A 16,130-nucleotide genomic window follows, 5' to 3' on the forward strand; every position below is an offset into this window, starting at 1 on the left:
GCAACCCTATTAGCAGCTTAGCAGATTAGCGCTATTAGCGGTTTAGCGGCTATTAAAGGCTTAGCGGCTTAGTAAAAGGGGGGGAGCGGAAAAAAAATCGGAACACTCGCAAGACGTTTTCGTCTTGCGAAGCAAGCCCATAGGGAAAATCGTCTTGTGAAGCAGCTCAAAAACGGAAAACCCTTTCGTCTAGCAGGTTTTCCATCTTGAGAGGCATTCGTCTTGCGGGGCACCACTGTATCTGAGAGCTGCTTGAGGAAGAGGTGAGAGCCAAAGGGCTCTTGTTATGTAGATCTTTACCTATGGGGCCTGTGACAATAATCTGAGGAACCCGATGCTTTGACACCGAGCTCTGCAGTTCTAGCTCAAAATACTTTTGATCTTGAATCTATGGCACAAGCATGAAAGAGGTTTGGGTAACCTAAACATCTTGCTGTGGATAAACAAGTCCCACAGGATTGGAAGGGGGAGTGACCTAGTTGATCTTCTTGAACAGTCTGTGCCATTAGCTATTATGTTTATACACTATTAACCATTGTAATTGATGGAGGCAATTGAATAGCAAGAGATAGGTTGCCATTAAGAAAGTTTAGCTTTTTAAAAAGAAAAAAGAAAATTGTTTGACATCTTGGAGAAAGATGGACGTGTAAACAATTTGTAGGAGCCATTTCCAAATTTCACCCTCTTTCTTTCTGAGCTCAAGCAAAGGTAACCCATAACAGAGCTGTCATTTATTGACCTTAACAAATGCTTATAAAGGAACAAAACCACACTGTTATTTCACCATGATGTTATTGGGAATCCTTCCAATGATTTCAGTGGCGGTTTAATGGTCAGAGGCTTGACCCCTGTATAATACAAAGTACCCACATCAGACCCTTGGGGTGATTATACTATTTATATAGGATTACTCAGCTGTAATGATCTCCTGTGCAGTCAAAACCAAATAGATGTACCTTTCCCTGTTTATTTGTTTTGTAACATAAAAACCCTTAGTAAAAACTATTATCTTTTAAAAAAAAAACAATCAAAATAATGCAGGCTATGAACAAAATGGCAAACATCAAATGCTACAAAATTGTCACACTTTCAGAAATATAAACAGATTCAATTTTCCTAAACCTAGTATCAAAATAGTAGACACTATTTGGGTTGAAGAACAGGTCAATATTCTCAGGCAAAATTATCAACATGTTAAGCACCAGAATTCTAATTACCCAATGAGGTCTTTTGTTTTTCAAAATGAAGTGTTATTCATTACCTCCTAATCCAGGTCTCAGACGATTATCATAACCATCCAGAAGCCTATCTAGAATTCTTGTAAAGATGGTGATGTTATTTTTTGCTTCATCTTCATTGGGGTCAACCGATGCTGATCTAAACAGACATTAAAAAATATATATATGTTAAATATGTTCTATGTACATTTACTACACTGTTAGTATTTATTAGCTCTGAATATTCTGTATATGCATTTAATACAAATTATTTGAAGATGCCACCCTTTTCTTAGCGAATAATCAACATTCTTTAGCTTTTCATTTTTAGGACCCAACTTTAGCCACCACACTTCATCATGTGAGCAATGTTAATATTTACCATTTCCCTTTTCTTATTCATTCACCATGTCCTTCTCTGTTTTATGTATGCTTGCTTCCTCAGCCAAGCCCATCCAAAACTTTCCTACTAGATATTTAAATCCCCATCCCAGCTGGGTATGCTTTTTCTCTTTCTTCCAATTTCTTCTCTGGCAATCAAAGAAAATAAAGTGGCTGACCACTGTTGGAGGCAGAATTCCGGCCAACTTGGACCCTTGGTATGATCTAGCAAGGCAACATGTGTGTTTGTGTGTGTGCATGTGTTTAAAAAACTTAAAACAAATGAAAATAGTGGCAAAATCACTGGTGCAACCCATATCACTTTTGTCCACTTCCTTACAACTTCTCTGAGAATTGATTACAAGCCAACACTTGAAATAAGTGCTGCAAACAAGAGATGCATCCAGTTGTATTTACCTGCAATACCTGAAGCAATAGTAAGGTGAAACCTGTAACAGCAAACTCAAGAGTAGATCTTTGTCCACTAAGCCCAATACACCATGGAACACAGGAAGTTGCCTTATATGGAGTCAGGTCATTGGTCCATCTAGCTCAATGGTGTCTGCCCTGACTGGGGATTCTGCCATCCCCAATCTAGAGATACGTACAGGGATTGAACCTTCTGCATAAAGTAGATGCTCTACTGCTAAGCCACAGCTCTTCTAATAAAAGTTCAGGTCCTTCCAAGAATTGGATCACTGTCAGTCAGGACCTCCTGCTATCCACTTCCTTTTCCAAGAAACCTTGTAGCAAAGCAGGGGACGAACACTGGAAAGAATTGGCCGGTAGGGACCTTATTGGACTCATAGGCCTTGATGCATTCACAGAGTGACAAGGCCTTGGAAACAATTCATATGCATCCCAATGACACAGGTTGCAAACTGTAAGGTCTTTGCCATTGACACCTGCTATTGGTGCTCCTTCACAAGGCAATGGAGAAATATAAATATATTTGGGAAAGCGGGGCGGACCAGCAAGTAATATTTACATGCTTATTTTTTCTATAAAAAGTTAAAAAAAATAAAGCAGAACTGCAATGTAACTGGGGCACATACATTTGTTGATGAGAAAGACATAAAATACTGGAATTTTGGAAAAGACTGGGAAATTCTGGTTTTCTTCATTATGGTTAAATACAATTGTACCGTTAAATACAATTAAACAAAATACTGCAGCTATTTCTTTATAATGAACGCTTGCATGGGAAGGAATATCAGGATGTGAAAAGCATGGTCTTCATCCTGGACCACCTTTGCCATCTTCTGAGAAGGCATTCTGACTATGCTTTCACTCAGTGACCATGTAGCACACAAGACATGGAGAGAAGCTGTCGTGATAAAACTGGCTTCTGATGTTTGTAAATCATGGGTAGTTGCAATGAGACAGAAAAGCAGCAAACCACAAGAGAGTCTAAAATATGTATGGCTCTTAAAACAAATCCTGTTAAATTATTGTAGCAGTTGTGGTAAAAATATTAATTCAACGGATTTCCAGGATAATAAACATTGGAGGCAAAGAAGAAGAAAAAGCTTAAAATTCAGTTTTGAAGATGCCATGGAGAAAAAAAGGAATGAAAAGTAATCCGATCCTCCTTCACTCCATTCTGAGAAACAGCAGCAAACACAGTGACTTCCTTCATTTGCTGTCCACTTAAGACTGGTGCTGAAAAGCGAATGTCTCTTAAACTGGGAAAATCCAAACCAAGGCCTTGTTGTATTTCTTTGGACGTCAGTTCTGCTCCCTGTACGGATCTTTCCCATGAACCTTATAGTAACAACCAAATTTTTGCTTCAGATTTATGATGCTTAGATGCCCCTTTCATACAAGTTCCAAATATTCAGCTAGCATAAAAAGAATATGATATACATTGTCTTTCCCCAACAATCTACAGTTATTTCTGACATTTGGTTTTTTTGAATGCATGATTAATGCTATCCTCCTTCTGGGGCAATTTCTGTAATGTGAGCACAGTCCGAACTAAAACAAAGTAAATAATCAAGTAAAACAATACTACTTTTATATGGATAAAACATTATTGAGAAATTAAGAAAATAGGAATATTCAACAACATGGACAAAGCATTTAAATGTTTATGGGTTGTTGTTTTTTGCAGTTTGTGGTATTTCAGGAACCTTCGCTTACAAGTAATTATTTGACTTTAGTATTTCACATGTGAGCTGTCAATAAGATTTAAAATACTATTGTTAGCACTTGCATGTTGTATACAAGCAGATATTTTTACCAGTATTAAAGAAATACTAGTTTTGTAAGCAAATTATTAGATAAAAACTAACACTGATATTCCTATTAGAGTCTAATCCTGAAAATTATAGAAGAGTGTCTTTAGGTACACATGTTGACTCCTTAGCAGCAATGAGACTTACTCACTTGAGTAAAAGGACCAGGCCCACTGTGGCTTAACTAATACTGCAGCATCCTTGCTGGCTAGATAAACCGAAAACATCAAAACCTCAAAGCAGCATTTAATTCTAGCCACTGAAATATATCGCCAATTACTTGGCTAAAATTGGATGCATTGCTTTTCACTATCAGATGAGTTTCTTGTGATTTTGAGGAAAATAAAATGCAAAAATATGTTATAGTCAGAATGCTACTGCAGCCCAAGCTGTGATCTATGAGCAAAATGAAGTTAGAAATCATCATTAATTGGATGCATAGAGGTGCCAGGTAAAACCAAACCTAAGCATGCATTTTAAGTTGCCTTTTATAATGCCATCATTTTAGATATATAGTTTATTAAGCAACATCAAAAGTTGATTAATGAATCAGGTTATTGTTTTATTTTATGGGATTGTGGAATTGTATACTATCTCCACCTAGAGGTTTAAATATTAAATGTCTCCGTGTTCTGTTATGTTGACCAAAAATACTCCCCATTCCAACCCACGTCCACATGCAAAATATCCCATTATCTTCAGTGTTTTGGTTTCTTTCCTGTTCCTTATTCTCCATGAGGACTGGCGTGATATAACTAGAGTGACACAATGACTCCAGAAAACATTGCATAGCTTCAAAGGCTGCACAGAAAGATTGTACAGTGCTCTTCTTTCCAGAGGCAATCACGAAAACTGTCATTTGGCTTTTAGAAAGACTTGTTTGACACAAGTTATTAACATCTCAACAACCTCAGGACTTCCTCCTTTACTTCACCTGTGCTGTGTACCAACTGATCTTATATTTAAAGAACAGCTTTCTTGCCCAAACCCCAGTGTATATGAGAGGTGCTAACTAGCAGCAAACAAGGCAATCTCTGTTGCTGTTGATCAAGAAGCAGAACCTCCTCTCACCTTGCAGAGAAGCACGCCAACAAAACGAGAACCAACTGCATCATGTAGAACATCAGTTTCCTCTTCATAGCTGCTTCCTTTCCTCTTCCTAGCGATGTAAGAGGAGGAAGAGAGAGAGAGAAAAAACACTTGGCTTTGAATCAGTTCCCAACCAAGCGATGCCTTCAATTCAAACCAACAAAAAGATGCCACTTCAATGAAGACTTTGGACCCATGGGTCGCTGAAGCACTCCCCCGCTTAAAAAAAAGCAACAACCACCCCACACAAACAAGTTATTACATCTCCGTCCTCCTCCCAGATCATGTGTTGTTCTACATGCAGTGCATAATCAAAACTGACATATGAGCAGATGCAGCAAATGTTGCTTTTCCTACTCACTCCCATGCAATAGAAAGAAATCCAAGACTTCCCCCTATCTTTTTCTTATATATTAAAAAAAAGTCCATCAGTAATTCCTCGGTTGGTTTCGCTACATCTTCAAGCAAAAATTTTTTTAGGAAGATGTGGCAAGTGGGGGGGGGGGGTTGGAGAGAGGCATTTGCAAAGGGGTTCACTGACACTGCCGTGAACCGAGGCAGCCCAGCTCTTTCCGAATGCTGAACATGTTTGACAGCTGCTTAAAGATAATAACGGCCACAGTCACGGAGATAGATGTCCAGAGAGAGAATTCATAGAGAGGCGGAATTCGCAAAAAAACAACAACAACGAAAACAGTCGCGGTGCAGCGCAAAGTTGCAGAAGCCTCCTCTCTCCCCCCCCCCCCCCAGCTTCCAAATGTCTCACTCAAATAGGCTGAAGGGGGGAGGAAAGGTTCAAAGCCAAAGCATCCTCTATCACCCCCCTCCCTCTCCCCAATGCAAACCACCCATAAACACACATCTCCTTTTCATTCTGGTACATACCCCTGGAAACCACTCACTCTCCACTCATTCCAAGGGAGGGGAGGGAGAGGGACAGAGAGGAGAAGAAGAAGGGAGGGAGAGCAAGTAGGGAGCCTACCTTGGGAGCACCAGGAGGCGCTCAAAGGAGCAGCCAAAACATAAAGGATAATAATAATAATATTAATAAGGACTTGGCGAGCTTGAGGAGGGAGTCCTCCCTAGCGAGGCTCCGGAGAGTGGGGGGGGGGGTTTAGCTCAAGAAGAAGGAAACTTGGCAGAGGGAGGGGGGAGGCTTCCAGACGACTGCAGCAGCCCCTGCGAAGAGAAGCGGACCCAGAGCGGCGGTGTGTTTGCGTGTGTGTGTGTGCATGTGCGCGCGCGCGCGCGCAAAGCAGGCGAGCAGTAGCGCGAGGCGGGCGTAGAGCAGCAGCAGCAGTCAGTCAGTCAGTCAGTCCGGGGTATATGGGTATGTCTCTCTCTCTGCGTGTGTGCGACCGCGTGCGTGTGCGTGTGTGTGAGGGAGGGAGGGCGAGCGCGCCAAACGCGTGCTCGCGCAGGCAGCGGAGGCAGCTGGCACGCGCCCCCGGGGGCTCCAGCGAGGAAAGGCGGGAGGAGGAGGGTGCGTGGCGTGGGGGGGGGGGACGGGGACAGTGAGGGGGCGGAGCCGCCGAGAGAGGGAGAGACACCGTGAGGGGAAAGAGGCGTTTGTGGTCCGCCGGTGCCACTGCTGCTGCAGCTGGGGCACCGCGGGGCAGGAGGAGCCCCGAGGCACCCGGGAGCGGGGCGTGGGCTCGGCCGGGCCCTAACGCAGGGCGTCGTATCGTGTCTCCCCCCCCCCCACCGCCTTCCTCCTTGCCTAGCAACCGGGCGGCGGTGGAGTCGCCGTCTGACGGGGCTTTTTTTTTTTTGGTGGGGGCAGTGGCGTAGCGTGGGGGGTGCAGGGGGGACCGGGCGCAACATCTGGGGGTTAGGGGGCGCAAATCCACGGGTTAGGGGGCGCAAATTTCTTGCCTTGCCCCGGGTGCTGACAACCCACGCTACGCCACTGGGTGGGGGTGGTCTTTTTCCGTTGTGAGGTAGACGCCTCCGCGGCGTGCGTGGTTCTAGCTCGCGTGGCAACGGCCCGGCCTGAGGCGAGCGTCGTCTCCCCGTGAGGGAAGGAGGAAGCAGCCGGCGCCGTTCCCACCCCCCACCCCCCACTCCTCCTCATTTAGCCCGTGGCAAAGCGGGCAGAGGCAGCGGGGTTAACCTCCCAGGGGGAGGGGGGAGAGATGGGGAGGCCTGTGGGGAGAGTTGCGCTCCCCACCGCTGCCCAATTGCAGCCGCTCGCCCCGCACCCCCAGCCCCCTTGGCGCTTGCTCGGCTGCTTCCTCGCGCATCCCTTTTCTGGCTGATCTATCCAGACAGGTTACTGCAATCCCGGCCGGCCGCTCACACACCCAAGAAACGTGCTCTTCCCAGAAGTTTGCATCGGCACGAGATTTGGGGGGGGGGGGGACACGTCCCTCTCCGTGCCTGCTTTGCACTAGCAGCAGTTGCTGGAGATGTTGGAGAATAGATGGGCTGGAGGAGGAGGAGGAGGAGGAGGCTGGGGCTGTTGCTTAATTTAGCCTTTCACTTGTCAGATCCATGTGCACCAGAGAAGCTGTTTCAGGCTCTCTGGGTCTCCGCCACCCTCTTCTCCTCTGCTTTGCCTCTCTTTGATCTCGCTCCTCTGGAGTCTCGGTGTGTTTTTTTGTGTGTTTTCCCCCAGGTGATGAAATGCAAACGAGGGGAAAGTGGGTCTTGCTTGCAGCAATGTAGACTGGCATTCATAAGGTGCACTCAGAAGGGAGGTGAGCAAAGTATAGAAAGAGCTGCTTCCATTGCCTCTCTCATTCATCCCCCCAACAGCATAACAGGAAGCTGTAAAACAAGCTGGTGGTGAGAGAACAGAAGACTTAAAAAAAATAAGTATTTTCCCATAAAAAACAGGTCATTATGACCTCCATAAGTGCTGCTGATTCTTCATCAATCTAGTAAACCATGAACATTGTATAAAATGGAATAATATTGTTGCACCCCACCACAATCTCTGAGTGGTGCAGGATTCCGGGGTTCCAGGTGCACTTTACCCAGGGTTTGTGCTTCCTTTTGGAAATGAGGCACAGTGGAAACTGTGGTGTCTTTATGAAACATGGTTTATTTACACATACAATGGAACCTCGGGTTGCGGATGTAATTTGTGACGGAGGAACGTCTGCAACGTGCAGCGTTCGCAAGCTGAAGCGCTGTGTCTGCACAGGCACCGGAACGATTTGGCACTTCTGCGCATGCGCGATCTAGCACTTCTGCGCATGCACGAGTGGCAAAACCCAGAAGTAACCCGTTCCAGTACTTCTGGGTTTCCTACGGTCCGCAACCTGAAAACACGTAACCTGAAGCGGGCGTAACATGAGGTATGACTGTATATACAACCTATGATGGAGGAGTTCACAGCATTAACACCCGAAAAGGGTCTTGCTTATCCAATAGTTGCAGTCTTGAATCCAAACAGAAATCAGCCATTGTACTCTTGACCTTCTACTCCAGTTTACTCCCTTTTACAGCCTGCAGCTTTTTGCTTTCGGCTTCTACCTGCCACACCAGCAAAAACTCCAAGGACTCTCAGCTTTTGTTTTTCTAACTAACTAAACAGGTGGAGGGAGGCGCCCCTCCTATTTGTCCAGTCACAGAGCCACTTCTCATGTAGCTTTCTTAATGGCCATTACCTTCCTTTTGTCTTCTTAATGGATCATCTCCCATGCCATTACCTCTTCAAGAAATTGGCCTGGCTTATATTTTAACCTTTGCTGAATCCAGGGGTTCAGTGTTTGGTACCCAGAAACTCATAACGGGGTGGGGGGAGTCTAAAACTCATAACACACGGAAGTCTAGCAAACACAAACTCATAATAAAATAGCCCCTTATCTTTTAGATTTGGATGCAATCCCCTCAACGCCTTTAAGTCAAGAGCAACAAGTTTGGATGCAGCAGGAATTAATTCTTATTAATGCTCCTTAGGTTTTGTGTTAGGTGTCCCTATACCAGAAGCCTCAAAGCCAAGGATAGGGAATTGGGAGTTCTTGGTAGTAAAAGAGAATTCAGAAATATTATATAGTGTGTATATCAGAAACTGAGTATCAGTGAGATACAGCTGTGCCTCGATATGAAATCTATTGAAAGAAGTGTGAAGTGCATATTAATGGAAGTATACAGTTGTGTGCCAAAGAGTATGTGGAATCCCATAAAAGGGAACAAATATCATCATGTGATCTTTGTGGGTGGAAATACTAAGCCTAAAAAATAATATAGTGCTGGAAACATATTATTGCCCCCTAACCCAATCTCTCAAGATGGTGTCACTGTGGTGAAACATATTAGGGAGGTAACTAAATAAGAAATAAAGGGTGGCTTCAATTACCCACATGTTGGGTAAATGTTCATTCATGTTATGGCAAGCAGACAACATTTCTAGATTGGACAACATATGAGTGCTCCATAGAACAGTGACTTATGGAACTAATGAGAGGAAGTGATATTCCTTGACATAATCTTAACTACGACCAGGGTCTGGTACTGAAATGTACATGTAACCAGTTACTTAGGAATGATGAGCATAGTACTGTCAAGTTCAACATATATGTAAATGGAAAATAATCCAGGAACTCTTGCATTACACCTTCTTAAAAAAATTAAAAGAGGGAACACCAGCTTCTTTTTTGGCTCAGATGTTAGTGTTTATTAAAGCAAACATTTGATAGGGTAGGCTAACAAGCTTTCAAACTTCACAGAACTGTTCACGGAGAGGTGGGTTGGGGGGAAAGGCTCTGTGCTGCTCAAAGATTTACTACTCACCACTGATTCCAATAAAACATCATTTGAATTACATTGGATTCCTTTTGTCTTTCGCATTGACTCCTATCTTATTATTGTATCTGTATGCTGCTGTGATTATGATTATAGTTTAGAATTCTAATTCTCTCCCCCCCCCCCTTATGTTTAAGAACAGTTTAAGGCTTTCCATATCAAAGAAAAGGTCTTTAATATGAAGGAACAGTTGAAAGGAAGGAGACTGAAAGTGTTAGGATACTTAAATCTCTTCAGAATGGTTGAAGTATTAGAAAAGGTTAAACAAAACCAGTAAACATAGGATGTTAGCAAGTCTTGCCCAGATGAAGAAAATCAAAAGGGGCACAATCTCTGGCAAAAACGGTGTAAATAAATGTTAAAGGAAGCAAAATAGAATTTGTGGGGCACTTTACCAAAAACATTAACATAAGCAATAAAAAGTTGTTTTATGTATGAAGCAGAAAATGGATGGGGTAGGAGCAAAATAGTTGTACCATTATTTGAAATGTGATGAGATGAAAAGGGATAGGGAGATTGCAGAGAAGCCGGATCATTATTATTTTCCACCATGGATCTTCACTGGAAAAAAGCTTGAAAGATACACTTGGAACAGAGATGTCACCAAGTTTCATAATTTTTTGACTGAGAATATGAAACTCAGCGATTTGTAATGTTTACCTTAAAAACAAGATGGATTATTATGCCCCTAGAGCTCTTTACAATGAGCTGGAAACGAACTCCCACACATACACTCACCATCTTAACCTGGCTGGTATTCTCCATCTCATTCTTCCCCAGTTTAGATCTCTGATCCCTGGAATACTGTTACAACCATGACTCAGTTGCATTGCACCGAGCAGTATTGGATTTTCATCAGTGCCAATATTATGAACCAGAAGAGAATCCTCAGGAGTCAATGAGCTGCTTTTCTGAATACTCACTGGAACAGCTTGTAAATACTGAGCCAGTTCTGAGCAGGGTGAGGAAAGCTCCTGTCCACTGAGGGAAGTAAACACTGAAGTTGATTAAGGCGCTGTTTTGGGACAGGGGCTATTCAATCTATTCATAATGGTCTGGAGTCAGGAGTAACTTAGCCAAATTTGAAGATGATAGCAAATTACTCAAAATGGGAACCCCAAGCAGAACTGGATTGTAAGGGCAACAAAATGGCAAATGAGATTGGATTGTAACTAGATGCAAAGAGATTCATAGTGAAATTTTAAAAACACCAGCTTCACATATACAGTGGTGCCCCGCAAGACGAACGCCTCGCGAGACAAAAAACTCGCAAAACGAAAGGTTTTTTCGTTTTCGAGTTGCCTTGCAAGACGGATTTCCCTATGGGCTTGCTTCGCAAAACGAAGCTTGCCCCGCAAGCTCCGGGGACAGTGGGAAGCGCAGCGCGTCTTCCCCGCTGTCCCCGGACCTCTTTTGAAGCAAGGGGCGGCGGGGAGAAGTGATCTTCTCCCCGCAGCCCCTTGCTTCAAAAGAGGGGACAGAGCGGCGCTTCCCCTCTGTCCCCGGACGGTCTCCATAGGAACGCATTGATTGATTTTCAATGCATTCCTATGGGAAACCGTGCTTCGCAAGACAAAAAACTCGCAAGAAGAAAAAACTTGCGGAACAAATTAATTTCGTCTTGCGAGGAACCACTGTAAGTGGAAGGGGCCTGAACTAAGGCAAGATGGTTTGAACATATAGCACTGATTCTGGCCAACTGCAATGGCAGCCAATTAGTGTCCGGGCCCAGTTCAAAGGGCTGGTTTTGACCTATAGAGCCTTAAACAACTCAGTACTGCAATACACCAAGAATGGCCTCTTCCCATATGAACCTATATGGACATTTCCATCATCATTTGAGGCCCTTCTTCACACGCCTCCTTTGAACATATAGCACTGATTCTGGCCAACTGCAATGGCAGCCAATTAGTGTCCGGGCCCAGTTCAAAGGGCTGGTTTTGACCTATAGAGCCTTAAACAACTCAGTACTGCAATACACCAAGAATGGCCTCTTCCCATATGAACCTATATGGACATTTCCATCATCATTTGAGGCCCTTCTTCACACGCCTCCTTTGCAAGAGGTCCAGAGGGTGGCTCCCTGCTTATGGAAAGCACTCCCCAGTGAGGCTCACCTGATGCCTTCATTACGTATCTTTAGGCACCAGTTGAAACTGTTTCTCTATAACCAGCCCTTTTTGAAGTGGGTGGTATATTTTTAATGTATTTATCTTTCCTCTTGGTTTTAATGTACCTAGGTGGAGTTTAATGTACCTAGGTGGGTTGCCCTGGGCAGGATAAAGCAACGAACAAACTTAATAATAATAAGAAGAACGGCAACTGAATTATCTTTTATTTTTGCATTTTTTTAATTAATTCCATATCAACAAAACAAACTAAAACAGTGCTAACAGAAAAGTATCTCTAAAGTAAATAAGAAGTGGCATTGTTAGAATATCAAAGAATCTGCATACATTCAAAAAAAAATTCCTTAACTGATTTCCCATCCCCTCTTTCCACGGTTCCTCTTATCACCGCTTTTTCTCTCATTGTCTTGGTTCACCCCCTCTATTGCAACTACTTTTGTAAACTTACATTATTTCTTGCACTGCTGAAAACCTTAGAAATCCTGTTGATTGTTTGCTTATAATACTTTCCCATATATTCAATAAACAATATCCAGTCCTCCTTATATCTTTTGTCATTTTGATTTCTTATTCTAGTTGTCATCCCTGCTCGCTCCGCATACTCTAACAGTTTAATGTGCCATTGCTCTTTTGTTGGTACCCTATATGTTTTCCACTTTTGTGCTAATAACGTACAGCCGTTGCTGCGTATTGGAACAGATTTATCTCTTTTTTGGTAACTTCTGTTGTTATTAACCCCAACAACAATGCTTAGGGGTTTTCAGGAAAGGATTCCCAAAACTTTTTGTAGTAGCTGACCAGGAGGCCATCTGGTCACTGGGCTTTTCCAGATTTCGCCTGACTTATCACCTGATGTACTTCCATCTTGGAGATGGGCATATTTAATAGCTCTGTACTTTCACTCTAAATATTTCCCAACTTACTTCCCTTGTAATCAACATCTTGATTACAATTCAATTCAAAATATTCTTTAATAATTTTCTTGCCTTTCTCTATCGTATCTTTATTAATCAGTGTATCTTCCTGTAGCCTCCATCTTTTATATGCTAGTTCTTTTCCCTGGAATGTAACTAGTATTGGGTTATGGTCTGAGAGTGTTCTCAGTTGTATTTCCACTTTCCTTGCTCTAAGGGCCAGATCTTTTCTAACAACAACTGAATTATCACGGATGAAACCTTGTGATCTTGGGGTATGTCTTGGTCATGAAAAAAGCAAATTCCATGTTAGGGATTCTTTTTAAAATTCCGTGTTTGGGATTATAAAACATCCAGAAGACGAAGAATAGCTAAAATATAAATCTGCTACATTTGAAATAAAGAACTGAACTTCCCACCTCAAAGAAGATTATAGATCTGAAAAAGGGTACAAAATCAATGAGCCTTGTTCATGTGTTTATCGTGTTGCGGTGAGTGTGTGCAGTAGAAAAACATGCGTGCATAGCCCTGTACTAGGGATATGCACTGGATATAGACAAATTCTGAGATGAAGCAGAATCTGGGATCTGGTACATTGCAGGTAGCAAAAATGGGCCGAAAGGTGCGGGGAGATACATATAAGTGATTTCTGGAAGTGAAAGTCATATCACTTATTAAAGCTTACCACAATGTCAGGATGGAAAGCTAGGGAAAGGGAGAACAAATGTCATTGTACGGGGAGGGGGGCAGAGGAAGAGACAAGTCAACCTTGTAACCTGAGATAATGACTTTACCCAGAAAACAATCTCTCTCTGTTCTTCCCAATCCAAAATCAACTTTAAAGGCGGCTAGCACTAAAACTGACGGACCTATTTGTTTCCTACTGGCCAGTTTCTTGCCCCAGGACACCTGTCTGACAGTTGCAATTTTCAGACCAATTGCCCACAAAGCAGTCAGAGACACTGTGATTTACCAACCATAAAAACTGTAGTGGCTGCCTAGGTGGGAAAACCATGGGATCTATGCTTCTGAAATTTGGATGTGATTCATGCCTGCAGAATGGACAACCTTGCTTGCAAATTTCATCCAGTTCTGCCAAAAAAAACCAACAACCACAGTTATATACATTTCCTTTTAAATAGCAAATGTTAAAGGTGTTCAGCACAAAAACCCCTGGATCTATTTGTCTGTGATTTGACAAACTTCTTTCCACACAGAGGTGGATTATAGTACTCAGAGTGGTTCCTGATAATAATACTATCCTGGGCTCCCTTTAACCTTAAACTGGCCTTTTGCATTCCTGTGCAACATGGTCTAACAAAAAAAAGACGAATACTCTATAATTAGCTAAACTAAAATGGTTCTGAAAGGTTTTGTTCTCATCTTTTATGAAACTTACTGTGCCAATTAGCAAAGATGCATTAAACATAATGGGCTTCAATAGAATCAATAACATTAAAAGTATGAGTCCTAGAGAAATAACTGGATTTGTATAAAACCCTTATACAAAATTCCAAGAGACTGTTGCAATCTCCCTCCTTCCCTCTACACACACACACACACACCCTGCTCATGTTGCTTGCCAACCCCCCACCTCACCCCACTGATACCTCTCAGTCTCTCCATCTCATCCCTTTTCATCCACCCACCCACCCACCGCTCCCATGACCTCACTGCTCACCATACCCCACTGGCTGGAGAAAGGGAAAGAGGGTTTTCTCCCCTTCCTCTCCCCACCAATAAATAAGGTGATAAAATAAAATAAATCAGGGCTCAGAATCTCTTCCAGACATCTCTGTCTCAAGGGACTTATATGATGCGCCAATGTACCAGTTTTCCAAGCACTGACAATTTATGTCAAATGATGAACGTTTTGTGCAGTAGAGGGCAGTGCAACACACACACACACACACACACACACACACACACACACACCATCATGAAGGGTGGTGAAAAAGACAACTGGGTAAACCTCCTTGATTCAAATTGATTTCCCCAGATGTCTTTCCTGTAAAGCATGGGAGAGAGTAGGTGGACCTGTAAATTCTCATCTAAATATTTCTCTGTTTACTTTTTACACTTGCATACCAAATAAAGTTCAGGGAATTGTAATTAGGCAGCCCACACACCAAGGCACATTTTGATGTAAAATTACAGCATTAAGATGCCTTTTTCATAGTGCAAATGAAGCCCAAATTGGTTTTTTTTAAAGCCCACTTTCTAGCGTTTTATCTGTCATCTATCCATCTATCTATGGAGAAACAGTAAAAATCTTTGTTAAAAAACAACATTGTTTTCATTGTTTCCACTAGCCCCACTTGGACTCAGTTGTATGCTGCTCCTAAAATAATTACCAATCGTCAATTTCAGCTATGTGTCTGAAACTCTTCTCTCTGAAGAACAGTTTTCTGGATGGAAGGACCTTTTTGCTTAGATGAGCAGTTACTTCCACGATCCCTTACCTATATTCTGAAATGGTAGAGTCCAGCTATAGATTTGCCACTTAAGTGCAACAAAAGTAACTAAAATATAAAACTAAGTTCAGTGTTTAGTCCATCCCTAGACCAGGATGTTCATCTTGCAAAACCTGAAGAACTTACATTATGCTCTGATTCAATATGGTGCATATACACATGGTGGACAAAAGGATTTGTGACAATCTCTATTTCAAAGATGCAAAAAGGATAATCCTGCACTTAAGCTTCTTATCTGAGATGCACACAACAGATCAGGAAGAATCAGCCTTCATGATTTGCTTCATTTTGCTGGGTAATCCATTTTTTTCAAAATGAACACAAAGGATAAGAATATATTTATATATCTACTTCTTTCGTAGAGTCATTGAAGAATTGCTGTTGGCTTAACTTTGTGAATGTTCTTTTTAGGGTGGAGACAATTTGTTTTTTGGACAACACAAAATATATCCCACTGATTCAAAATCCTATGTCTTTGCATTGTAACTACAGTGCCCCAACTGGTACCCACATACAAGCTGAAAGAAAAGAGATAACAGTTGATTATCAATCATTATTTTTAGATTTTAGATTATTTTGTGTTCTTCAAAATGTCCTCCTAAGCTAGATGTCAAAGTGCAAGTAGATAAATAGGTACCACTCTGGCGGGAAGGTAAATGGCATTTCTGTGCACTGCTCTGGTTTGCCAGAAGTGGCTTAGTCATGCTGGCCACATGACCCGGAAGCTGTACGCCAGCTCCCTCGGTCAATAAAGCGAGATGAGTGCTGCAACCCCAGAGTCGGCCACGACTGGAACTAAAGGCCAGGGGTCGCTTTACCTTTTTATGGTGCCTATATCAGTTTTGCCCATTTGCAAATGTGGCCATGGGCTTAAAAATATTGCTTGCCACTTCCTTCAATTCTGTTTTCAGCAGAATAGAACTAAGCCAAAACTGTG

General features: G+C 42.5%; 1 protein-coding gene across 4 annotated transcripts in view; it reads right to left on the bottom strand.

The window, feature by feature from the left end:
- GABRA2 (gamma-aminobutyric acid type A receptor subunit alpha2) overlaps nucleotides 1-6,381 on the bottom strand; it is a 74,758-nt gene extending 68,377 nt beyond the window's left edge. Inside the window, exons 1-3 of one of the 4 annotated variants that reach the window (XM_082238252.1) lie at nucleotides 5,907-6,381; nucleotides 4,907-4,994; nucleotides 1,262-1,377 (exon numbers count right to left, since the gene is read on the bottom strand). In XM_082238252.1, the coding sequence (XP_082094378.1) occupies nucleotides 1,262-1,377; nucleotides 4,907-4,974 (184 nt within the window). In that variant the 5' untranslated portion in view covers nucleotides 4,975-4,994; nucleotides 5,907-6,381. Of the gene's footprint in view, nucleotides 1-1,261; nucleotides 1,378-4,906; nucleotides 5,656-5,809; nucleotides 5,829-5,906 lie in introns of those variants that run through there. The other 3 variants (XM_082238253.1, XM_082238254.1, XM_082238251.1) reach the window with 3 other exon arrangements.
- Nucleotides 6,382-16,130: the final 9,749 nt, after the last annotated feature.

The sequence above is a fragment of the Podarcis vaucheri genome, assembly GCF_965113315.1.
Source record: "Podarcis vaucheri genome assembly, chromosome: 9".
In the NCBI taxonomy this organism is placed as follows: Eukaryota; Metazoa; Chordata; class Lepidosauria; order Squamata; family Lacertidae; genus Podarcis; species Podarcis vaucheri.